This window comes from Morus notabilis, unplaced genomic scaffold (assembly GCF_000414095.1).
Source record: "Morus notabilis unplaced genomic scaffold, ASM41409v2 Scaffold62, whole genome shotgun sequence".
Lineage (NCBI taxonomy): Eukaryota > Viridiplantae > Streptophyta > Magnoliopsida > Rosales > Moraceae > Morus > Morus notabilis.
The window spans coordinates 465,505-490,943 of record NW_010365441.1 but is presented as its reverse complement, the minus strand read 5'-3'; the positions used below and the strand labels follow the sequence as shown (position 1 = coordinate 490,943).

At 34.0% G+C, this 25,439-nt stretch overlaps 3 protein-coding genes across 4 annotated transcripts; 2 read left to right on the top strand and 1 right to left on the bottom strand.

The window, feature by feature from the left end:
• Nucleotides 1-10,348: 10,348 nt before the first annotated feature.
• Nucleotides 10,349-11,168, top strand: LOC21402735 (protein MIZU-KUSSEI 1). The gene has a single exon (XM_010108000.2). It carries the CDS (start codon nucleotides 10,375-10,377, stop codon nucleotides 11,095-11,097), a length of 723 nt encoding a protein of 240 aa, XP_010106302.1. The 5' UTR covers nucleotides 10,349-10,374; the 3' UTR covers nucleotides 11,098-11,168.
• A 4,343-nt stretch (nucleotides 11,169-15,511) lies between these two features.
• LOC21402734 (magnesium-transporting ATPase, P-type 1) lies at nucleotides 15,512-20,596 on the top strand. Its single transcript, XM_010107999.2, is given in 9 exon segments — nucleotides 15,512-15,601; nucleotides 15,603-15,690; nucleotides 15,879-15,995; nucleotides 16,557-16,783; nucleotides 16,881-17,092; nucleotides 17,263-17,365; nucleotides 17,494-17,864; nucleotides 18,511-19,000; nucleotides 19,436-20,596. Coding segments are annotated over 9 exon segments (2,835 nt in total). The 5' UTR covers nucleotides 15,512-15,526; the 3' UTR covers nucleotides 20,588-20,596.
• Nucleotides 20,597-20,647: 51 nt separating this feature from the next.
• Nucleotides 20,648-25,439, bottom strand: LOC21402733 (probable glucan 1,3-beta-glucosidase A). 2 transcript variants are annotated; one of them, XM_010107998.2, is made up of 10 exons: nucleotides 25,208-25,439; nucleotides 24,977-25,092; nucleotides 24,701-24,820; nucleotides 23,729-23,911; nucleotides 22,983-23,141; nucleotides 22,696-22,865; nucleotides 22,446-22,598; nucleotides 21,448-21,800; nucleotides 21,077-21,256; nucleotides 20,648-20,923 (listed from the first exon to the last, which is right to left on the bottom strand). In XM_010107998.2, the coding sequence occupies exons 1-10, from the start codon at nucleotides 25,281-25,283 to the stop codon at nucleotides 20,838-20,840; spliced, it is 1,596 nt and encodes a 531-aa protein (XP_010106300.1). In that variant the 5' UTR covers nucleotides 25,284-25,439; the 3' UTR covers nucleotides 20,648-20,837. The 2 variants fall into 2 exon arrangements, with proteins under 2 accessions (XP_010106300.1, XP_024027944.1); XM_024172176.1 differs by lacking the exons at nucleotides 24,977-25,092; nucleotides 25,208-25,439 and having other exon boundaries at nucleotides 24,673-24,775.

The following is a 25,439-nucleotide window of genomic DNA, read 5'->3' as shown; positions in this document are numbered from 1 at the left end:
AAAGTTTGGAGATATATATATATATATATAATATTTCGTTTTCTTTGTTGTTTTAGGATCATGCCGACACTGATTAACCCTTTTATGAGGTTCTAGCTAGTTCGCCGTCGAAATTGGTTTGGATAAGGTATAAATGATGATAAGGATGAATTTATTGAAAGTAGGTGGCATTTATGCTCATGCTAGATAAACTGTTTACTTTGGTTAAAAAAATAGATTTAATAATATTAAATAAGGGTATTTTAATAAGTTGCTCTTTTAATTTATAAAATTGTTATAATATACCCATTTTAACTATAATTGCTTAAATTAGTTTCAAAAAAGTAAATTCGACGAAAAATGTCAATATCCCAACTTAAATGTAATGTAAATTTTTCAATTGTTCTAATTTTAATCTCTTAAATCTAATTAAAAATTTTGAGTAAATTTAGTAAAATGAGCACATTATAACAATTTTACAAGTTTGGAAGATTAATTATCAAAATTAAGAATTTAAAAGATAATTTGCTAAATCACGATAAGTTCAGGAGATAATTAACTAAAAACCTATTAAATAAAATAAAGTTGCAACTTGCAAAGGAAGGGGTAGATCGGAGATCTCCATAGCTCCACATTCTAAAAATATAGGGTTCTGGGCATCTGTGGCCAAAGTCTCTTTTCTTTTTTGGAAAATTGCCGCACTTATTCTTAAATTATATTATATGAGTATGAATTTTTATATCTTATTTTTTTATATAATTATTTGATTAAAAAGTATATTAATTAAGAAAAAAAGTAAAAATTAGACTTACGTACTTTAAGAGATATTTGTCTCCTTCCTCTCTCTCCTCATTTTTCTTATTTAATGAGAACTCTATAATATTATTTCAATTTTAGGTGGAGGTATAGCTACAATCTTTCTTTTTTTTTTTAAATGAAGGAATATATAACAATAATTTGAACTCATTCATGTATATATGTTCAATTCGGGAGCTCTTACCTTAATCTGTTTGATGCACGCCACTGGTGGACTAATGCGGAGGTGACAGAGATAAAGAATTATGAATACCACTGCACATTTAATATTCCATATTATGTTAAAAATATATAAAAGTAAAAAATATTACCACACTAGTAGTTTAAAAACATTTTCAGAAAATATTTTTAAAGCTATTAATTTTTTATTCAATTAATAAAAATGACAGTTTGAATATTGTATGTTTTAAAAATATTTCTTTAAAAGAAAAAGTACCGTATTTATATTAATAAAGTACAGGGTGCTAATAAAACATAAAATATAGGGGTGACAATGAAATATTTCGCTAAAAGGTACAAAAATAATTTTAATCCATTGAAGTTTGAAGCACTAAGTTTCATCTGATTGTCGTCTTGTGATCATGTCAAGTGGATCTAAATGGTATTTTCTTCATTGAATATGTATTTGACAGACACAAAGTCCATTTCTTCTGAGAGGTGCATCTGTGTGCTATACGTGGCTAATGGCTATTGTGAAAATCATCCTTTTTCTTCGATATCGTATTTCTTAATTATTATCTTATATTTTTTAATGTCATTTTGTGCTGATTTTCTTCGTCGTTGTTGTTATTATTGTTATTATTATTATTATTATTATTATTATTGATGTTGTTGTTAGTAATTTTGTCGTATTCTAATGTAGCTGTCGTTTGTCATATCTATGGCATTAAAAGTTAAGACATGGATAAGTGAGGAATCTCGAGTATATTCCAAGTAGCATCTGTAATATGGTTTGACTTCAATTTCTCGATCTCTCTAACTGTCCAAATCTTGAATATTTTCCTGAAATCTCAAAACCAATGAAATATTTAAGTACGCTTCATTTAGGAGGAACATGGATTAGACAGTTAATCTCACGGGCTCTGCGATAATAGAAATCCCTGCAAGTATAAAACGTTTTTCCAAACTGAAAGGCCTTTACATAAACAATTGCAAGAATAATCTTCGTTCTTTACTAGAGCTTTTGCATTGAGTTTGAGAGTTCATGATGCAAAGCGGATGCGAGTCGTTGGAGGTGGCGTAAACTTTAAAGAGAGTACTCACACAAGAGTTTTGGGATGATTATCATACTACAAAGCTTACTGCTAGACGTTCAATAATGTTCTGTGATTGCTTGAAATTGGATAATAAGGAACGACGTAGTTTTCTAATTGACTTTCACCTTGGAGCTTTGCTCATGGCTAGGCGATTCGCACCTCGAGAACGTCAGGTATGCGTACTGGACGTTTAGTTTATAGATTCAGAATTATTTTCGATTTACGTGTATTTTTTTTAGAAAAAACACTATAACGAGCTACGAATCATGATTCGAACTATAACACGAATCCTCATACAAAACACATAATTTTCTTTTATTAATTAAAATAGGAAGATGCTTGATTCTTTATCCTATTGAAATAAAGGATGACTCTTTTCTATGGTGCAGCATTTTTTTTTGTCTCCTACAGTTGGTGTGTCCTTGTCCGGCAGGGAACGAAATTCCAAGGTGGTTCGAACATTGAACGGAATGATCTTATATCAATATCAAGCTTCCACTACAATGTCGTAATACAAACTTCTTGGCTTTTGTGGTGTGTGCTTTTAGGGACTCTTATTCTGACATCAAAAGTTGAAGTTAAGATGTGAAATCAATCTCAAACACAACCTGGTACAAAACCACAAATTTACTTGGAGGTAATTTACTGAACATAGCGCCGGGTTCAGCAATGGATTAGCGGTACATAAATTCGATCATTTATAATCATATGCAATGAGAAAAGAAGAAGAAGAAGAAGAAGAAGAAGAAGAAGAAGAACAAAACAGAGTTAATGTTGGTCGGTTTAGGAACGAAACAGTTCTATTAAAAAAAAAAACAAAGAAACAAAAAAGAACTATATCAATCCAATTGCCTTTTTTACATGTAAATTGTCTCTCTGAATTTTACGTGCAAGATCTCTAAGACCTATGATATGAGTTAGTAGTGTTTCAAGAGTCTAATTTTAGGTATGAGTTTTTTTTTTTTTAATTTATTTTTTATGTTCCTTTCTTGTTATTTCTTATATCCTTATGTTTTTTTATGCCCATGTTTTGTTTTCCCCATAGATTTTTGTTGTCAGAGAAAGGGAACAGTACACATTTCAAAATAATAATAATAAAAGAGTTTCACACTCTCGTTCAACAGAATGGGATATTTATTACTTGGGAAAAACTAACAATAATATCAATCGTAATGATTTATTCATAATACCAAGCATATCAATTTTGCAGATATATTTTCAATTTTGATGTGTTCCACTTAAAAATTAATAAAGCAAGCATGATATAAGAAACTTTGTCCCAATTTTAGAATGAAGAGTACAATGCTGTAAGGGAAACCTGGTTTTTGTGCCATATCATTCCTGCAGTAAAATAAGGCAAGAATTCTTTTTATTTGAAGTTGTTTTAGTTTGGCTTTAGGCTTTTTTGTCTCTGTTACTTGTACTTGGTTTCCGATTTTTGCACTTACCGAATAGTGACGAATCGATTCAACCATAACGTTGATCTGGACATTAAAGAGTATGTCATCTATGCATAGAAGAAGCACAGCTCAAGGTTTTTAGAAGTTCATAAGTTGTCAATCTTTGATGTTTGTTTTGTGGAAGTGAAGAATTCTGGCAGTTTCTTTCATGTCAACAGCCATTGCCGGCACTATTGGATTTGTTGCGGTCAGCTCTGTTCAAGTGGCTGTTAGTTCTCTTGTATCGATAATGCTTCTGTCGATCGGTGTAAGTTTGTTTCCTGTTGCTTCTTGCAATAGTTGTATATTTTTTTAATGCTATAATCATATAGTTCTTGTAATAATTTTAGAGAGAAAGTTCTTGACCAAGAATGTTTATTAATAGGCCATTCAACACCAGTAAGTGGGTAGTTGTGAAAGTGAATTCGTGCAGCAAATAACCCTTTAGGTTAAAGCTTTTGTTACATTCAGTTTTTTGTTGCTGTCAAAAATTTAACAAAAAATACGTACTTGTGTAACTATCATAGAAGGTGGTATATGATTCCACAAGGATTAAGAATTGTTAAATTAAATTCAGTAGGAGTACAATCTATTGCTGTATCAGTCAAAATCTAGTTATTGCATAAATATTTCATTTATATCTTCTACTTCATTTTAAAAAAGGAATCTGTTTTGTACTGTTGAAACCCAATACTTTTTCCGACTCATGGTTTTCCAATATAATAGTGGATTATTATTATTTTTTTTTACATATTTTATTTTTTCCTGTTAATCAATATTCAAACTTGGTACTTCCCAGCCTCTTCTATTCGAGGATGTCTTATCGTTTCGTCTCTTTATCCTTGTTATGATCTCATATAGTGACAATTGATAATCTCAACAGAATTGAGCAAGTGTTATTTCTATGAAAATTGTAGGTTCTTTTGGCTATGCTTAAGCATATGAATTTTTCACAAGTCAATTTCTTTCTATTGTTCTGTTTGCAGTGAAATAATACGTGTTGCCGACTCTCAAAATTGTTATGTTTGGACAACATCCTTTCTTGTGGTGGATTGATGTAGCGGAAGCTTAGTTAAAAGAAAAAAAAAACGAAGTAATAAAATAAAAGGTAACCAATTAATCTATTGATTCACACAAAATATTAGGAAAATTGCTTCAAAAACTGTTGATTCACACAGAATACCAAAATTTGGGAAGATAGAATATTCGAGAAAAACTTTTGAAATTTTATTCAACTGAACTGATTTTCATTATAACAAGGCGTCGATATAAATAGGCAAAACAGAAACAGGAAACCAAACTATTTTATAATTAAAATACTAAAAAATACATAATTTTCCAAAAAGAAAAATTATGAACTGAAAACTAAATTAGAAACTATTAGACGCAAGGAAAAAGGAAACACAATCGAAATTGGAATCTGAATTTCCTAACTCAACTTATTACAAAAACAGAAATGACTAAAAATGGAAAAATAAAAGCTCTTTTGGAGGCCTAAATAAAGGAATTTGCCCGAAAAACGGGACACATATGTTTCATCTAAATCTGACATCATTAAAAAGATCTTATGAAAATTGAAAAAACTAGTTACTTCTGCACCGCATTATTTACTTGGATATTTTTCCCAATTGAATTAATCACACTCATGGAAGAAACCAGAGGAAAGATTTTATGGTGTTTCACAAAGGTAGCATTTTGTGTTACTTAACATTATCGCTATTCAGGGACTCTGAAGATGTTGCCTTATTGTCTTCAATAGCGTTTCCTTCTTTTCATTTCTTTTTATTTTATGAGGCTTCTCTTCTTCTTCTTCGCCGCTCATTGTGGGAAACTTTGAAATATCTGCGGGAGGAGATGCTGTTCCGAGTCTCCAAAGAAAATCGGATTATGACCTCTAAAATATTTTTCGTATTCTACCAGATCTATGCACTGTAGAGGATACTTGTCTTCTATTATGGGATGATGAAATACAATGGTTATTTTTGTAATATTCCGTTACTCTTATTATACTTGCTTTAGTTCAAAAGCTTCTTCCAAACTCGACTTTCCTATTACTAGTTTAGGAAGAATCTGGTAGATTAATACTAGCGTTATACAAGATTAATTGCTAAAATAACACAGATTATCGTCCATCAGAGTAATCTTGTATGACAATAACTGGCTGTTAGATTAATCCCGAATCTATCAGAAAATTATTGTTACACCGTGAGGAGTAGTTAATTTAACTCTGACAATTATTTTTTGGTGTCCAAAATAGTGATCGGAGCGGTACTTAGAGGTGTGGCCATGTATGGAGGTGAGAGGTGATGCAAGAGAGAGGGTGTGAGGGAGATGATAGTTGCTGATTTGGGGCTTTGTTTCTTTTTGGCCTCATTATATATATTCCAACAACTTATTTACGCTTGTAATAAGAAAATTACTATATGATACTGAAATTTAACAAAGTTAAAGAATTTCATACCAAGTGTGTTATTTATTAATTTTTTTTTTTCTAACTTATTAAGATTGGACGGATTTGAACTTTACATTTATGGGACGTTTGATACGTTTGGTTCATGGGTTCAGAATCATGATTCATGATTCTGATTATTAAAATTTAAACTTTTTTGTGAGAGAAAAACAATGTAGAGAATCAAGTTTACATTTATGGGACGTTTGATACGTTTGGTTCATGGGTTCAGAATCATAATTCATGATTCTGATTATTAAAATTTAAACTTTTTTGTGAGAAAAAAACAATGTAGAGAATCAATAACCATGATTCAGAATCATAGACGAACTCTTGAAACAAATATCCCATTAGTGATTGGCAATACATGCAACCATGAAATTTAGAATTCTCGCAAAAAGACCAAAGGAAATTTTAAATCAAACTTAAAAAAATCTTTACATCCTTTCTGTAAATCAAGGAAAGAAAAACGATTCCAATTTAATATTGAGGGAAAAACATGCTCGTCTTAAGAACACTAATGAATCATTAATGAAACGACAAGCCGCTATATACTACAAGAGACTGCGAAGGACATGTCCGATTTGGAATTCGACGCGTCAGCACCAATATATGGTCATTTATACTTTGCGGAGACGTGTTTTTGGTAAACAGTCACCTTAGAAATTTCTCACTAAAAAACCTTGAATCAGCCACACGTACACGCACATATAACATGTATAGAGGCCACATATATACATATACAGTATTCACCCACAGTACAATAATATGAATCCACAAAGTATATATGCACTGTAGCAAGTGAAGTACGTACGTCTACAGTATGTGTGTATATACTAGCCACATGTACTGTTGTGCATGTGCATGCTTTGTTTTATTAGGCAATTTATCGGATACATTCATATCTGGACAGCAACAACACCTTTTCAGACATTCACACACAAAAAGTGGAAAAACAAATAAAAGGGGATAAAAAGTACAAGAAACAGAAACAGTATTTTTTTTTGCAACTTGAAAATATCACCTTGTGAATGTGACATTCTACTGTGCTTCTGTGCCAGACATGCATGCATCGTATTTGAAATATCATTTTCAAGCCAATGCGTTGTTATGCAAGTTTAATTGTCCCTTTTAGGAAACATACACGCATTTTCACTTGATTTTGAAGAGATCACGTACAATTTGTATGTGTAACAACGGAATTGCAACAGCCTATTAATAAGTGTTGATCGGTCTAATTAATGTTAAGTTGTAGAGTCTAATTATGTCGTAACGACTCTATAAATCGTGAGGCGATTTCACACTTATAAATTCCCTTACCTAAGTTTTTCATTATAAAAGGGAGATACCAGCCGCTTGGGTTATTATTAGAGAGATCATATAAAACGTATAGAGTTATGAGGTGTGCGATTATTCTCTTACAAACTTTTTCATCATATAGAATTAATGCAGCGGCTACAAAGACGACGTAGTCTCATGCATATTGAGGCAAATAACCTCTATAAATTCTTTGTATTCGGGTTTGCTTGATTTTTTTTTTTCACTTTTTTATCACTCTCAGCTGTAATATGGGATTAGGGCATGTAAATCTTAACAATTAAAATTTGGCTCATAACCGACGTATAAAAAAGAGGTCAGTTCTTAGTTATATAAGCCTGTGAAATCCCAATTACAACGGATAAAATTTTGATTCCTTGTGTATGTATATAATGATTGGCGTGAGATCACTTGTAACCATTTTTTTTTTAATAACATATTTGTTATGAAAATTATAATGCAACAAGAAGATCATGGCAATTTGGGGGCTAGGAGTACCAGACAGTGAGATGGCACACCTTGATATGTCTAGGGTCCCTCAGCACTCAGCAGCTTTGTCCATGTCGCTAATAACCCAAAACAAAAAAAAACGTGAAAAGTTATTAAAGATGTGGAGTATTTATCAACCTGACAAGAGAGAGCAAATTTTGTCCAGAGAGGAATAGAAGAGTTAGAAAAGCAAAAGTGCAAAAAGAGGAATAGTTCGTGTTTGTAATTTGTCTCTGCTAATCCACTTCTTTCTTATTCAAATGACTGTATAAATAATCCCATTTATTCGGTTCCATGTAGAATGTAATTAAACTGCACTAATAAAAAAGAGTAACCAAGTAAATCCCTGTTTCTTTTTTTTTTTTTTTAAGAAAAAAGAAATCCTTCATTTTTTTTTGTTTGTTTGATGGAGAAATCCTTCATTTTGGGTTCTGGGGAAAAGTATTTAATATCTTGCAAATCATGACCAAATTATTGATTAGTTGAAACCTATAATTAAGAACTTGATCATAGTAAGGAAACGACAATCTATAATACATGACACTTCTGGCTAAACAAAAAGCTTGAAACCCAGTTTTCCTCTAATGTCATTTTGTGGAAATATAGACGTGGAAAGTAAAAGGCAAAAGACATGAGTGGAGAAAACCAGGCTAGAAAGCAAAAACCAACTCCATTTCCTTGCTTCCAAAATGCCTCAAAGTCCCCATTCATGTGATATAATACTACAAAAGGACAGGCAAATAAAATCTAGTGCTTGTTTTTGTGGGTATTTATAAAACTCTTTAGAAGAAGTAGGGCTCCATAAGATTCTTTTGTATAACTACTCAATAATAATAATTAAAAAAAAAGATTCTTTAAATAAATTAGTAGTTAAAGAGTTGTAAATTGGAAGTGTTGGGGAGCACGGTATCCCGTGGTCTAATCATTAGCTGATTGGGGCCGGGGATCGGGTATTTGTGCCGTACGGATTTCTCATATTTGTTATTTTAACAATTTTTTTGTTTAATTTATTCATATTTTGGAGGCAGAAGACAGTCTTCTTCATCATCAGATATTATGGGCAAGTCCATTCTATGGAGATAATTAACCCCACAAAGGGTTGCTTTTTCACTATGTTTTTAATATTTTTCCAACCGAAACAAATAAATGCACATGTTTGCTGGAAGTATGTGAATTCCTAATTTCCTATAGGTTTTAGTCTCTTTTTTGCTATTCTTCTTTAAATATTTCTTCTCAATTTTCCGATGTCACATTGGCGCCACATATATGTATGCATATGGAAGGGAAAATTTTAAGCTAAATTTGATCAATAGACATACAAAAGGATTCCACCATTAGCCAATAAATAATAAAATATAGAACGTTCTAATAAATAAAAAATTATATATATTCAAGACTGGTAGAAAGATAGTGAACCTTTTGTGGTCTAACACTCTTCGAAAGTAATAATAAAAAATGTAAAAGGGTCTCCTTCATCAGCGGAAGAACAGTAAAAAAAAAATTCTATATGGTGGGATAGATGTTTCATTAGAAAGAAGGGGGAAAAAAAAAACTAAAAGAGAAATTAGAGCAAACGCAACGTCAAAACTTAACTGTGCAACGTTCTTTTAGACATTAGATTAGACATATAATGTTCATAGGGAGTTGAAGCGTTAAAATTTTTACTGCTGAGAGGCAATTATAAAAGTAGTTTAAATTTCAAGAATTCATATTTACTTATTATTTACCATTTTATACCCTATTTATATGTTTTGGTTTTATTAAAAAACTATACCTTTAATTTTTGATCTTATCAAATATATACCTTTAAATAAGATTTACTACAAAAATCTATACCTTTCCATAGTCAACCCTTGATTTGAATCTTGAAAATAAAATATCCTTCAACAAAAAACAGTAAGTGAAAAAACTAAAAAAAATTTAAATTTACAGTTTTAACCTAAAAAATATGCAAAATACTCTTGAAATGGATTTTTTTTTTGTGTTTTTTATTTTTATTTTTATAATATTGGAAAGTTTTAATTTTCTTTTTTCTCTTTTCATTAGGGATATTTTGGTCATTTTAAAAGTCAAAATAATTATTGATCGAGATATTTTAAGAAACTCAAAATACAATGTATAAAAATATAAACATCCCTTACTTATCAATGCATGATAAAATGCATATGCACGATGAGAAAAAAAAAATTTGTTGCTAAAAATTAAATCACAAAATTCTCCTGTCTCAAATTGTTCTAACAGTTTTCCCGATGATGATTGAAAGAATTAATGGTGATCTCTGAGTGTATGCATATTCTCTTGAGTTTTACGCTTAATACTTTTTTTTTTATTTTAACATCATTTTGATCACTTTGAACAAATCAGAAATATAGCGTCAAATCTCTAACAAAACTGTTTGTATACTTTTAATATTTCGTTTTGGCGGTCTAAAATTTTCCCTAATATATATAATATAAACTCATTGATTTTTGTGAAGCGGATCTCCAACCACGACAACTGTTAAGCAACAAAAAAGTGCTTATCAATATGATCATCAAACGCTTTCCACGTACTATATAAACCCTAGAATTCATCTCCATTTTCTCCGCAACCACCAAAACAAAACAAACAAATTACAAAATAAAAGGCCATGGCTTACCCAACAATAGGTGCCACCACCATATCTAGTGGCGTCACCGTGGTGGACTGCCAAAAACAAGTTCGCTCATGGCGTCTTCTTCGCTCTCTCATAGAACTCCTTATCCCATGTTGCAATGGAACTTTCATTGAAGACCACCATAACCAAGCCAAACGACAGCAAAACTTCTTCCAAACCTATTTTTACTATCCCGGCCAACCTAGCAATAATGTTATCACGGGGACTATTTTCGGATGCCGAAAAGGAAAAGTAAGCTTCTGTATACAATCGAAAGCTACTAACAACCCCATTCTCCTCCTTGAACTTGCCGTCTCAACGCAGACTCTCGCCCGCGAAATGCGCGGCGGGTTTCTCCGAATAGCCCTTGAGAGCAAGGTTCCGGTTCCGAACTCTTCGGGTCATGGTCGTTCCGATGATCTCTTGTCGACGCCGGTCTGGACGATGTACTGTAACGGCCGGAGAGTTGGTTACGCCGTTAAGAGACGGCCGTCGGAGGCTGACATGGAAGCTCTTAGGCTGATGGGATCGGTTGTTGCCGGTGCTGGTGTTATTAACGGGAAGGAACTTAACCGGGATGATGATGATGAGCTCATGTATCTCCGAGCAAAGTTTGAGAGGGTTTGTGGATCGGAGAATTCGGAATCTTTCCATTTGATTGACCCGGACCGGTGCATCGGCCAGGAGCTAAGTGTGTTCTTTTACCGTTCGCGGTGATCGGTCCTCGGTCGCCGGCGACAGGTCGACGGCTGAAGGTTGAATTCTATAATTCCCTAATAGAGTTTTTACGGCCATGGATATATATATATATATATATCAAGTGTACGTTTTTTTCTTTATAAAATTTGCTTGTAAACTATGCTTATACCCTATATTCTCTTTTTTGTTTTTTGTTTTTTGAGCTGTGCTTTTTAGCAGGCTTTGTTTTTAGGGTTAAACGTTTTTACAGGTTTCAATTGGAGATTGATCGTGTATGAATGGGTTTTAATTATATTTAACTACATCTGAGGCCGTCAAGAATTGATCATGTAAATAGAATCTCTGAGACATTTGTACCAACATATTCTTGAATGAAGATATTTTGTTGATAATTGGCACTTCCAATATATTAATGGAGCTTGAAGAGAAAATATATTAAAGGATTCAGCAAAAAACCAAATAAGCAAAGTAGCTCCAAATGGTCCCTAACGTAACTTTTACAAGAAATATTTAACTCACTAACTAACTCACCCCATCTTCATTAATCAATAGTGTTGCATGTACTTGTTAATTTGTGTAATATTTAAGGAAGAATGAAGTCATAATATCCCCATCAATATTGATCAGATCGCAGTACTTCATTCCCACTAGTATTATGACAACATTAACACCTTGCCTTGAAGTGCCTATCGAACACCACTTTATATCCTAGTCTTTTTTTTTTTTTCTTTTTCACTCCAAAAATCTGGTTCTTTTTTTTTTTTTCCCCCTTTTGATCTTTACTTCCAAACTTTTGACAAATTACAGCCCTGATAAAAGCATTGGGAGAGATACAAAGAGAGATTGCATGTCCTTTAAAAAAAAAAAAATACAAAGTCTTAAAGGAGGGGGTCATTGGGAGAGATACAAAGAGAGATTGCATGTCCTTTAAAAAAAAAAAAAATACAAAGTCTTAAAGGAGGGGGTTTTTTTTTAAAATACAAAGTGTTATATGGGAAACTGTGCGCTAACACATGGGACGGCAACAGCGCTCCACGTGGTTCTAAGTTTACCACAGCAGATAGTGGTCGACGCCTGGGCCTCGTTTTCTTCTGAGTGATTGGGAAGGCCAATCGTACGGGCAAATCCTCAGGCCGCTGACCACTCAAGACCGACGAGGCCTGTGACGCGCTTTGGAAGCTCCACGAGAGTCAGACAAGTGAAGAACCTAACCCCCTGTTATAGATGTCGAGGGTAGAATACGGAGTGCCTCATTAAAGACCCCTGACACAACAGTTTGCGTATGATCCAAAAGGTGTCAGTGGCGCAGGGATTAATTATGAGTCCCTAAAACCACCTGTAATGGACGGTTGAGGATTATAGGGTCTGCAGAACCATGATAGGGGACAAATTGGATGAGTGAACAGTGCAAAAGGTGTTGACAGGCTATGATTTGGGCCCATAGAGCCATAGGCACTCGAGTGGGTAAGCCTACGAAGAAGAACCGCCCACGAAGTAATTGCTGGGCTATAAAAGGAGGAGAGCCCCAAAGGATAAGGGGATCGGTTTTTTACTTCATGTAATCTTAGAAAAGAAATATATATAATACAGTGGATGTAACTCTTAATTAACAGAGTGAACTACTATAAAACTTGCGTGTCTTTTACATTCATTCAAGCATTGCTTACATATTTTTAGAATTACCATACCGCCAAAAACCCTATAGCAACAATACATCAAACATATATAACATTTTCATGCCGGTAACCCGAGAGGATACATAGAGGTAATCCGGCGCAATGTTGTTGACAAAATTCTACCGTCAACACAAAGTCTTAAAGGAGGGGCAACCACATTAATATACCTCTTTTAAAAATTATCGAAGGAGACTTAGACCTTGACAGGAATGTTTAACGAATACCTTAAAATCCGGTCCTATCTCTTGGATGAGGAGGCCATATCACTCTGTCCTAGTGAGGGTGTGGTTTTAGACACTTGTGTTTAGTTGGTAGATTCGTACCATGATTTGAATCATAGTTCGTAGTTCGCTATAACGTTTTCTCTCTCATAAAAAATACACGTAAATTGAGAATGATTTTGAATCTATGAACTAAACGTACCATAAAATGCGTACTAAACTGACAGGAAATAAACCTTCACTGTTAAAATCCCCACTGTTAAAATCCCCAGAGGACAAACTAACACTTGAATATATGAACACGAGCCCACGGCGGTATTTCTTTACCGCTAAGCCACCACACTTAGGGTGCATGACCTTCTAATTTATGCTTGGTGTGGGGCTTCATCAAAATGGGTACGCAGTTGCATGAGCTGTTGCCGATTCCCTTTGTCGTTGCGTTAAGAAATAGACATGAGGAGGCGTGTCTTATTCTATAACGCTAATCCAATGTGGATTTATAATTCATACAAAAGCTTTCTTACGGCTCGTTATTATAAATGATCTCCACTTAATGAAGCTTTCCTATATGTATATCTCAAGGGATACTTTTTTTTTTTTTCAAAAAGAAAAAATGTATAATTTGAGTAATATTGGTAAGAAAAGGACTTACAATCCTTTTGGATGACGTTTATTAGCCTTCAGTTAGGCTTTCGTGCAATGATGTTGTCTGCTATACGATGGAAAGAGATGACGAATGACGGTATGGTTGACCAGAAAGCGAGGATGATGAATTATTTGCTGTTTGACGGAATCTAAAATACATATGAGAAAATCTAAAAAGCACCCATGGGTTTTAATGAAATCCTATATTTACCCTTACACTTTTTATAATCTAAAAAAGAAGGCACCGTCATATGTTCGCGTTAATTAAGGTCCCGTTCACTTCGTTAAATCGAGTTTAGAATTTGAGTTTTTTTACAGTAAAATTTTTTTACAAATAATCACATATAATTTTTTTACTACAGTAAAAAGCTCTCACATAAAATCACATCTCAACTCGAATTCTAAACTCGAATAACAAAGTGAATGAGGCCTAAGTATATGCGCGACTTAATACAAAGAGGCATTAGTGGCTAAAAAACATTAAACATATTATACTAATACCTATTTGGTGGAGTGAGGACAAATTGTAAAAGAATATATACAATGTTTGAAATTATTGTGTAGACTTATATTGATTGTTCAACATTAGAGGATGGTTTCTCAAGAAACTATTGTCTAAAATTTACTAGACGCACACAAATTTACAAAAATTAGGATTTTACGATGATTCGTTAAATGTTATGTACATTCAACAACTGCTGAAAGAATGACGGTTCATCAAATAAGTGTTTAATCTCTTAACGACACTTTTAAATCATCATTAAATCCTCTTTTTCTTCGTGAGAGTAAGACTTTGTTACGAAATTCATAAATATGGAATTGATACTAGACGCACACAAATTTACAAAAATTAGGATTTTACGATGATTCGTTAAATGTTATGTACATTCAACAACTGCTGAAAGAATGACGGTTCATCAAATAAGTGTTTAATCTCTTAACGACACTTTTAAATCATCATTAAATCCTCTTTTTCTTCGTGAGAGTAAGACTTTGTTACGAAATTCATAAATATGGAATTTTGTTTTTTTTTTTTTTTTTTTTTTTTTTTTTTTTTTTAAAGAGTCAATAATATTCACTTCAAGTGTTATTTGGGACTTGGGTATTAAAAATGAATATCTCGTGGTAGTGAATGGTTTGAGTTATAAAAGTTTTAATTTTTAATAATTTTTTGTTCCAGTATAATTTGACATTTTATATAGGTAAATTATCCATTTTTTATCGTGAGGGTAATTATTATTTTTAAGTAAGAAAGTGTTATGAACCCCAAAAAAAAAAATAGAAAAATACTTAAACAGTACATTGGACCAAGTGGACGAACCTCACAAGTCAAAACCTGACCAACTTAACCAACCTAACCGTCATTCTCAAAGTCTGGTAGCTGAAGTTGGGGGGAGAGAGAGAGATAAGGAAAAAGGCGAGCAAAAACTTAAGCCTAGTTCATTTCACCGATTCGAGTTTTTAATTTTAGGTTTTTACAGTAAAAAATTCTCAGAAAATGTCACATTTAACTTTTTCTGCTATAATAAAAAACTCTTAAAAAATGTCACATCTTAACTCGAATTGAAAACTCGAATCCGCGAAGTATCATTAAAAAGCTCTCAGAATGTCTCAGGAAATTCTGTTAGTTGAAGTTAGAGAGGCAAATTAAACTTTATTCGAGAAATTAAGAGAATTAAAGCTGAATTCCAAGCCCAAAAATAGATCAAAATAACGCTTAACGGTCATTAGAAAGACTACACAATTACCTTCCATTCTCTCTCTAACTTCTCTTCAAAGTTCTCTAACTCTTCAAAGTTCAATAACTTCACACTAAATGAAGGATCAGAATTTTCTTTCTCACTAATTTCTGTCACATAAAATGTCTTCATTAATTTCACCTTTTCATAAGCCAATATTGCCACAATGGGAAGACTCAAAATCCCAACTATTTTCAACACAAGCAAGCAAGTACCTAAGCTTCCTTATGCAAACCCCATTAAAAAAAAACCTCGTCAATAAATCTGAAACTCAGGAAGATGGGATTGTGAATTCATTCTTTGGCCGCTTACGCAAACTTATGTCTGGAAGTATGCCACAATTAACATTTGTAAATTCGGCGTATTTTCAAAAAAAAAAAAAAAAAGAAGAGAAAAAAATTGTTTGTTGGAGTTAGGTTCTTTTGTTTTTAGGAGATGCAGATGAGATGGGATTGTTTTCAATTTAATTGATTTATTTATTCACTTACTTTTTGTTCTTTTTGATTGAAATTGTGCAGATAAGAGTGATGGGGGATCAAGGACAGAGGCAGAAGAGAAAGTTTGCTCATGGTTATATGCATTGGCTCAGTCAGAGAAGGACTTGGTTTTTGAGTATGTTCAATCCACTGAAAGGGGTGAGTGTTTTCTTTTTCAATTTTTTTTTCTCCAGTACAGTTTAGCCTAATGCTTCGTAAACTAATCTTTTTAATAAATAATAGAATATAAGATTGTAGATTTTGATTTTGTATATGTATATATATATATATATATAACATCATTAGCTAGTAACATGCGAAAATAATAGAATATAAGATTTCTTTGAGTATCTTCAATCCACTGAAAGGGGTGAGTGTTTTCTTTTTCATTCTTTTTTTCTGCAGTACATTTTAGCCTAATGTTTCGTAAACTAATCTTTTTAATAAATAATAGAAAGTATGATTGTAGATTTTGATTTTCTATATATAAAAGAAAAAATTTATTAGCGGGTAACAGGTGAAAATTTGATTACTTCAATTCATATAGGATTAAGCATGTTTGATGAAATGCTGATATGGATACTTAAGTAAATTATAAAAGTGATTATAAAGTAAAACGAGAAACATGGTAGATTGTAATTATTCAAGGAGAATTCTAGTCATAACACAATCCATCAGTTTTCGACGTCTCCGAAAAATTTCAAAATTGCTTCTCTGCAGGATTGAGCTTTGCTGAAGCTGAGAGAAGACTGAGGGAAAGTGGCCCAAATATTCCTCTTGATTTTTCTTTCCCAAAGTGGTGGCATCTTCTATGGAGTGCTTTCTTTCATCCCTTTAATATCATTTTGATCGTCTTGTCTGCAATCTCATACATTACCAGTGATAGTCCAAATGGATGCATAATGCTTGTACTGGTTTTCATTAGTGTTTCCCTCAGGTTTTACCAGGTAATTTTCTCTTAATCTGTTACAGCCATATGGAGGCAACATATATCTTTTTTTCTAACGAGCATTGTTATTACCAAGTCTCAATTGCTCGTTTCAGGAATATAGCAGCTCAAAAGCAGCCATGAAACTTTCAGAATTTCTTCGATGTCCGGTCAAAGTTCAAAGATGCGCGGGTCGGGTTGTCCAAACAGAAGTAGTAGTTCAAGTTGATCAAAGGGATGTTGTTCCCGGTGATATTGTCATTTTTGAACCTGGAGATCTTTTCCCTGGAGATGTGAGGTTGTTATCTTCCAAACACCTTGTTGTTAGGTATTTATAACTTAAAAAACTCCCCATTTTCCATTGACGAGTATTGTATTGGAAACTCCTTTCATGCCGTTTAGTTGCTCTCTCTCTCTCTCCATGCAAAATTCATAATCTCTTTTCAAAAAAAAAAAAAAAAAATCATAATCTCATTATCAAATCCTGCTTCTGAACAGTCAGGCTTCATTAACCGGAGAATCTTGGACAACAGAGAAAACAGCTGATACCAAAGAAGATCACACCGCTCCCTTGTTAGACTTGAAGAATATATGCTTCATGGTATGTACCATATTCTACACCTAATAAGTAGAAATCTGTTCAACAAACTAAATTTCATAGAGAGCAAATTACGAAAAAGATTACCCCTATACTTGGTCTCTTTACCACTAATAGAAACAAATTTACAGGGAACAAATGTAATATCAGGTAGTGGAACTGGTCTAGTAATTTCAACTGGATCCAAGACTTACATGAGCACCATATTCTCAACCATAGGGAAGAAGAAACCGCCGGACGACTTTGAGACAGGTGTCCGCCGCATATCTTATATTCTGGTTGCCGTTATGCTTGTTGTTGTCACAATCATAGTTGTGACTGCTTACTGTTCATCTCACAATCTGAGTGAAAGTGTTCTTTTCGGGATTTCGGTCGCCAGTGCTCTCACTCCTCAAATGCTTCCCCTCATTGTTAACTCAAGTCTAGCAAAAGGAGCACTTGCAATGGCTAGAGACAGATGCATAGTCAAGAGCGCCACTGCCATACGAGACATGGGATCTATGTATGTATACAACTCCTGTTCTACTGGCACATAACTTAGGTTTGTTGTTTGGTCAAGAACTGCCAACACAATAATTTTCTACTTCATTTGTACATTCTTAACCAATGAAAACTGTCAAATAAATTTCTGGATTTTGGAGGCAAAGACCTCTAGGAACTAAACCCTGTTCCCTTTTAAGGAGAGCAATACTAAATAATATATATATAAAAAATAATAATAAAACATAACCACACACGAGATTTATAATGATTCATTTTCAATGTGAGAACTACGTCCACTTTGTCATTGTGGATCTTTTGCAATAATCAGATAAGAAACACAAGGATCCAACTAATTACAATCATTTCACTATTGCCTCTCTTCACTCTCTCAGTCATCTTAATAATTGGCTGCTTTAAAAAATCCCTTATAATCGTCTCACAATCGCCTTTCTCTAATTTCTTATTCTCTCAAAAACAGTTGCCCTAAAAATCCCTTATAGTTGTTTAGCATAAATAATTTTCAACCTCCTTCACACCATCTTTCCTCATGCCAAAGCCAACCAACCAACTCAATAAATAAATCACATGGGCTTTCTTCAAAATCATGAATTGATTTTGCACTCTTCAAGAGTTTATAATATATCCATTTGTCCCTTCTGTCACAGGGATATACTATGCATAGACAAGACAGGTACACTCACCATGAACAGAGCAATAATGGTTAACCATCTTGACATCTGGGGCTTACCAAAAGAAAAGGTTTTACGCTTTGCCTTCTTCAACTCGTATTTTAAAACAGATCAGAAGTATCCGTTAGACGACGCAATTTTGGCACATGTATATACAAATGGATACAGGTTCCAGCCCTCAAAGTGGAGGAAGATAGATGAGATTCCTTTTGACTTCATGAGAAGAAGAGTATCTGTTATCTTGGAAGCGGTAACAGAAGAAAGAAACCATTTCCAAGAGCTGCTCATGGTAACTAAAGGAGCGCTTGAAGAAGTAATGAGAGTTTGTTCTTTTGTTGAACATGTTGATAAGGGTGTGATTGGTACTCTCTCTCCAGAGGAGTATCAGAGAATTTTCAGCATGAGTGAAGAAATAAGCAATGAGGGTTTAAGAGTCATTGGAGTGGCAACAAAGATGCTGAAAACGGTGTGTTTAAACATCATTTCTTTCCTCTTACGCATCTACATCTTTTATTTCAGGATTATATGCATGTGTGGTTCTTGATTTTTTGAGGTGGTTCTCAATTTAGTCCTTGAACTTTTATTTATAGTATTTATTTACAATAAATGGATTTTATCTTGGATTAATTTCCTAAATGCCCAGGAACTATATATCCTAGTTCAAGACACCCTTTGAATTTTTAAAAGAGTTCATTTCATCCTCAACTATATCTAAAATCGTTGAAAATACCCATTCTGTCCAGATCCGGCTAAAGTACTAACGAGAGGCTGACGTGGGGCACTAATTCAAAAGCAAAGTTCAGATAGTACAGATACCCTTTAATTTTATTGATTTTTCATACAATGTGTGGAAGATATGGATAAGCAAATTAATTATTATTATTACTTTTTTTTTATGCAGAAGGAAACAACAAATCAGAGTAGAATTGACTATGAGACTTTAGAATCAGACATGGTTTTCCTGGGCCTCATAACATTCTATGACCCTCCTAAAGACTCAGCAAAGCAAGCTCTGTGGCGGTTGGCTAAAAAGGGAGTAAAAGCAAAAGTACTCACAGGTGATTCGTTGTCTCTTGCCATAAAGGTTTGCAAGGAAGTTGGCATCAGAACTACCCATGTTGTCACTGGACCGGAGCTTGAGCTGCTCGACCAGGATGCCTTCCATGAGACTGTCAAAAGAGCAACAGTACTAGCTCGGCTGACCCCAACTCAGAAACTTCGAGTTGTTCAGTCATTGCAAATGGTTTGTGGTCACATTGTCGGCTTCTTGGGAGACGGAGTAAACGACTCACTGGCACTTGATGCAGCCAATGTAGGAATATCAGTTGACTCAGGAACATCAGTTGCAAAAGACTTTTCCGACATTATCTTGCTCGAGAAAGACCTGAATGTGCTAGTAGCTGGAGTTGAGCATGGCCGGCTTACATTCGGGAACACCATGAAGTACATAAAGGCGTATGTCATTGCCAATTTGGGGAGTATTATCTCACTCTTGATAGCAAGCTTGGTCCTCAGCAATGAGCCATTGACTCCTAAGCAGCTCCTCACTCAGAACTTCTTGTACAGTGTTGGCCAGATTGCAATCCCATGGGACAAAATGGAAGAAGATTATGTGAAGATCCCACAAAAGTGGCCTGAGAAAGGTTTACCAATGTTCATCTTGTGGAATGGGCCCGTATGCACTCTCTGTGATGTGTTTACCCTTGTGTTCATCTGGTTCTACTGCAAGGCTTGCACTGCAGAAGCTATAGAATTCTTCCATTCTGCTTGGTTCGTTGAAGGGCTTCTGATGCAGACTCTGATCATCCACTTGATCCGAACAGAGAAGATTCCATTCGTACAAGAGTTTGCCTCATGGCCTGTGATTTGTTCCACTGTTGTGATTTCTGCTGTTGGAATCGCAATTCCCTTTACACCAATCGGTACAGTGATGGGGTTTGTTTCCTTGCCTCTATCATACTTTGGATTTTTGGTTGTGCTTTTCGTAGGATATTTCTTTGTTGGGCAGGTGGTAAAGAGGATTTACATTTTTGTTTACAAAAGATGGCTTTAGCAAAGTAGAATGAACTTGGATGAGAAAGCATGTTAAGCTTAGACGGTGTTAAGAAAGAAGGAAGAAAAAATTTCTCTATTATTGAATGATTCACAATAAGATGCTGTAATCTGATTTGACAACATCATAAGATTTAAATTATTTTACAAAACAATAAGAATAATATGATTGATCAGAAACAAGAATGAAAAGCCGCCTTTGGATAAATCCTCTCCAATTATGAGTCTTAAAGCCTTCGAGGTGTATTTTGTCACGATATTTGATGGAGATGGGAAAAGGTACATGCTAGTCCTAACAATATTAGACTTTTAAAATTCTGAGTCTTGGCTGACTTACCTGCATAAATGTTAAATTATATGCCGTTAAAGAAAAAAGGGTAGAGGAAAAATGTGGAGTTTGAAGTTGAACTGAATGACAGTGACAATGCAGTACCCTTTATGGATATAAATCTGTTCAAATAAAAAAGAAATAATAAGCCTAGATAATTACCCAATTGAAGATAATTGTTCCTGATGTTCCATTCAAAATCCCAGTGCTTTCTGTCATTTTTTAGTGTCCAATATGCCCATCCAAATGAAGCTGTGTCATAAACCTCTAACTGGGCCTTCCCAAAGTCTTGATATTCTGTCTGAGAACCGCTTGTTACATTCCACTCATTCACCCATTCCCCTGGAAAAAGACAACATTTGAAGCATTATAACTCATACCACCTGGACCCAAAAGAAAACAAGGTTCCTAAATAAACATCAATGTTTCATTTTAATCCGGGATTACATTAGGTAAAACTTTGAAACTAGAATATAATACGCTTGACATGAATTATTTGTTTATGGAAGGCAAAGAAGTGAATATTAACGTACCGATGAAAACAAGTGGGCCATTTGCGCTGTTCAGGGACTGAAGTTGAGCTTCCCTGCTCTTGTAAATGAATTGTATATTATCCGCAGAACTCATATTAACAAAGAAAGCATCAAAGAGATTGTAATAATGCAAATCTATCACTAAATTATGTGATCCAATGTTAGCCTGATAAAGCTCCATTGGATCTGCATTGCCAATTCTTTGGCAAATTATTACATAAGCTGATGGTGAGTATTTCCGAACAGTTTGGTAACCTTGTTTGTAATATGAAACTAAAATATCCAATGGGACTGCGGCTTCAGATGGTTCGTTTAAAAGCTCAATTCCCAACAAGGCAGGATGTCTTCCATACCTGAAAGACAGGTTATGTTGAGAATGGTTAAGTTCAAGCCAGAAAATAAACTGAGTGAGTAGTCTTCTGCACATATCTTTATCAAATCATAAAACAGAGAATTATCGAACAACTCCATGTGTATCTTTAAGCAAGATGATAAGCTTAATTGTAAAGCTACCTTAAGTAACTCGCTGGACAAGGATGAATAGATTCGTAAGTCAAACCAAAAGAGCTATACGTCCTTTTTGCTTATGAAATTTCAATTGAACAAGCCTAACGAGTTATGATGACATTTCAAGTTTTATTATTTTGTCCTCTTTCTGGATTGACATGACAACTTCCTCTCAAACAATGACCAGCATTATTATTGTTAGTATTATTTTTTTATTTAACGCTTTGATAGTAGTAGTAGTACTCAACTTAATCCATTTTCTCACATTTTCAATGATCCTAAAATAAAGTTATCAATACTGATACAAGCCACCCCTAATGAATAACATGTTTTGTATCCATAATACAACCTATTACCATGTATAGTTGGTATTTTTAAAAAAGATGGCACCATGTCTTCCATATTTTGCACTTTTTAATTGATATTGAATGGCACATACAACCTTGAGAAAAAAATTGTTTCTTCACAATCTGAAACTTGTCTCAATATACCTGGAGGCTAGAAAATCTATAACGTGCAAGGTTTGTGAGATGTAATCTGGGTTGGGCCAGTTTGTAAAACCATCTCTACTGGCACTATGTTCCACGCCGTTTTGGGAGCCAGGAGCAGCATGAAGATCAATTATGCACCTTATGTTGTAGGCTCTGCGGCACCATTCTTATGTACATTAGAAGGAAAAGAAAATATTCAAATTTCAAAACATCAGTAACCTTAACGAAATAAGGTGAAACCAAGTCCTACTGTGCCCATGAAAATGCATTATCTAGAGCTTCCAAACTTCCACCGATGAATGGAGCAGGAGGATCAGGATCATAAGCAATCCACCAGCCAACAGGAATCCTCACGGTATTAATTCCTTGCCTATACAGAAAATTGAAATCGTCTATCCTGATAAAACTGTTTCGATGTTTCTGCAGTTTTGATAAAGCCAATATATCAAGAAACAGTGAAAAGATGACTGGAGTTCGCAACAAAACAGAATGTGATGATTTCTAGAAGGATTAGGTATCATAGAAACACAGAATTACCTTAAGGACCCGTTTGGCTTCTTTGTGTCCATAACCATTGGCAAGTTGATAATCTCCATGCAAATTATTTGAAACGATTATCATTTGAAATGTGGCTGCATTATCATCCCACCCTGGCTTCCCTGGAAAGTCTGCTGTAAGCTGACCTCCTATTGTACCCTAAATAAGTATAATGCTATCATTTTTATTATTGAATTCTTTAATGATCTGAGATAATCAAATCAACAAGAAGATCTCAAGTTCCCTTTTGGGAGACCATTATCCATTATTTGGTTACTGCAAGACTAATTTAAGTTCATCTCAATTGCTTGAGTTATGCATTGTTTGATCCTCCTGTTGCGACATTTCATACCATCAATGAAGTAACTTCACAGCTTAACTCTAATTTGTTTTGAAATACCAGAAAATTATTTGAAGATCAGCTTAAAATAATATACAAAGGAACCACTTAACCAGAAAGAGATTTCATGTAAACTTCACCCAAGAATCTCAACATAGGTAATTTCAGTTTGTCTGAGGTTTTACTAAATTCTATAGAACCTTGTCCTATTAACTGGTCTTTCTACAACATTTTAATCTGGTCACAAATCCGAAGAAAAGTCCATTACCAAATATTTTATGTGGTGCATAGTAATATGTTGCAGGTCTGGCAAAACCGCAAAGGTGTTCATGCTTCTAGCAATTGATGTGGTGACATAACCACTTCTATTCTTTCAGGCAAAAAGGCAGAAATTTATAAATATTACCTGCAAATAGGCTCCAGTGTTCGTTTTTATGTGAACTCTCTCATTACTCCTTTCAATCTCAAATGTCTCTGATGTTGTAGATGATCCTGCAGTTGCTGAAACAGAGCATCCTAGACCACTGCATGTCAAAAATTGGCCTTGGGAGGTCCTAAACTGAAATTGTGATGCAGAAACTCTCCATAGCTACAGGAAAGACAGAAACAAAACTTAAGTCAAATAGAATAGTAAAATGTTGATGAAACACATGAAACTCAACACGCAAATAGTATGAGCAAGATTAACGGTTTTAAATCTCGAGATTATCCTTATGCAAGGTACAAAACTACAAAAGTGAAAGAAGAGGGTAAAGTACATGATCAAAGCCTGTTTTTTTTTTTTTAATCTAATAATCAAGTCTGCGGTTCTGATTTAGCATGCTGCAGACAAGTATCAAACAAGATCATGATTCAGTCTGCTTAGAATTTTCGCCCTTTTCCAACTAAAACCCCTAATCCTATCTTTGATTTGAATTGACATAATTGTTTAAAGTCAAGATAATCAAATCAAGCTCAATCCATCTTGTTTTTAATGTTTCTAACTCTTAACATTCAGTTTAGATTGTCTTCCTTGGTACGGACAAAACTTTTCATTCCACATTCATGATTCATTTCAACTTAAAAAATGGATACAGTAAGTATTCATGAAATCAAATACGAATTATTGTGGTTCCTTAGAATCAAATTCTAACAAAAGCTTATCATGCTTAGATAAAATTTCCTAAAATCTTTAATAAGAAAGCTCTTTTATAAACGAAATTCATCTTCAAGTGTAGTACGCTCTAAAAGGTTTGAAGCTTTAAACAAACTATACTTCATTTTCAGACCAAAAAAAAAAAAAAATTCTTGCATTGCATTGAACCAAAGAATTCATACCCAAATTAACATGAAAAGTGAAAAGAAAATTACGAGCACAAAAATTTGTTGAGGATCAGACCCTGAAGGTTTCCCACGAAGAAGGAACATCTCTGTCCACAGTAACATTCATGCCTCCCCCATTCTCTGCACTCACATACTTCAGCAATGTCATCGACTTCAATTGGACCTCAGTTCCGTCCTAAAATTCAATTTCCTCTAATGGGTCAGTCCCAAAAAATAAAGAAAAATAATAATAAAACAAAGTAAAATAAAATAAGATATAAATCCCACAAAGCTCCCCAAAAAAAAAAAACAATATAAAAAAGAAACAAAAAGTTTTAATGAAAAAGCTTACAAGCATGTCACCATTGGGAATGCCATCAAACAATGAAGGCTTAATCCAACCTTCAATTACAAGCCAACCTCCCAAGTTCACTCCTGTTACTTTAGAATTCCCATGTAATCCCTCCACTAAGATCATCCAAACAAACACCATTATACACAAAAAATAAAAAATAAAAAATAAGCAACATTTCAAACAAACAAACCAAATAATTTCAACTGAAGCAAAATGTGGGTGCTTTACCTGAAAATGCTCCATGGAAGATGAGGCAACAACAGAGCAAAAATACGTATGCCCATTTGCCAAAAGCCAGTTCCATGAGGAATGCATCGCTCAGAAACTCCAAAAAGGCCAATATATAGAAGCCATTGAAGAGGAAATCCAAAACCCAATAAAGGAATGAGCGACAATTCTATTACCCACCTGAGGGAATCTACGTAATTCCTTCCTTATCACTTAATTTATACCAAATTCA

Excerpts from the sequence above, each read along its gene's own strand:
- LOC21402735 (XM_010108000.2), top strand. The coding sequence starts at position 10,375 with ATGGCTTACCCAACAATAGGTGCCACCACCATATCTAGTGGCGTCACC.
- LOC21402733 (XM_010107998.2), bottom strand. The coding sequence starts at position 25,283 with ATGGAACTGGCTTTTGGCAAATGGGCATACGTATTTTTGCTCTGTTGT. Across the intron at positions 23,142-23,728 it reads ACACTGGAGCCTATTTGCAG|GGTACAATAGGAGGTCAGCT; the intron begins GTAATATTTATA and ends ATACTTATTTAG. Across the intron at positions 20,924-21,076 it reads GAACAATTATCTTCAATTGG|GTAAGTCAGCCAAGACTCAG; the intron begins GTAATTATCTAG and ends ACATTTATGCAG.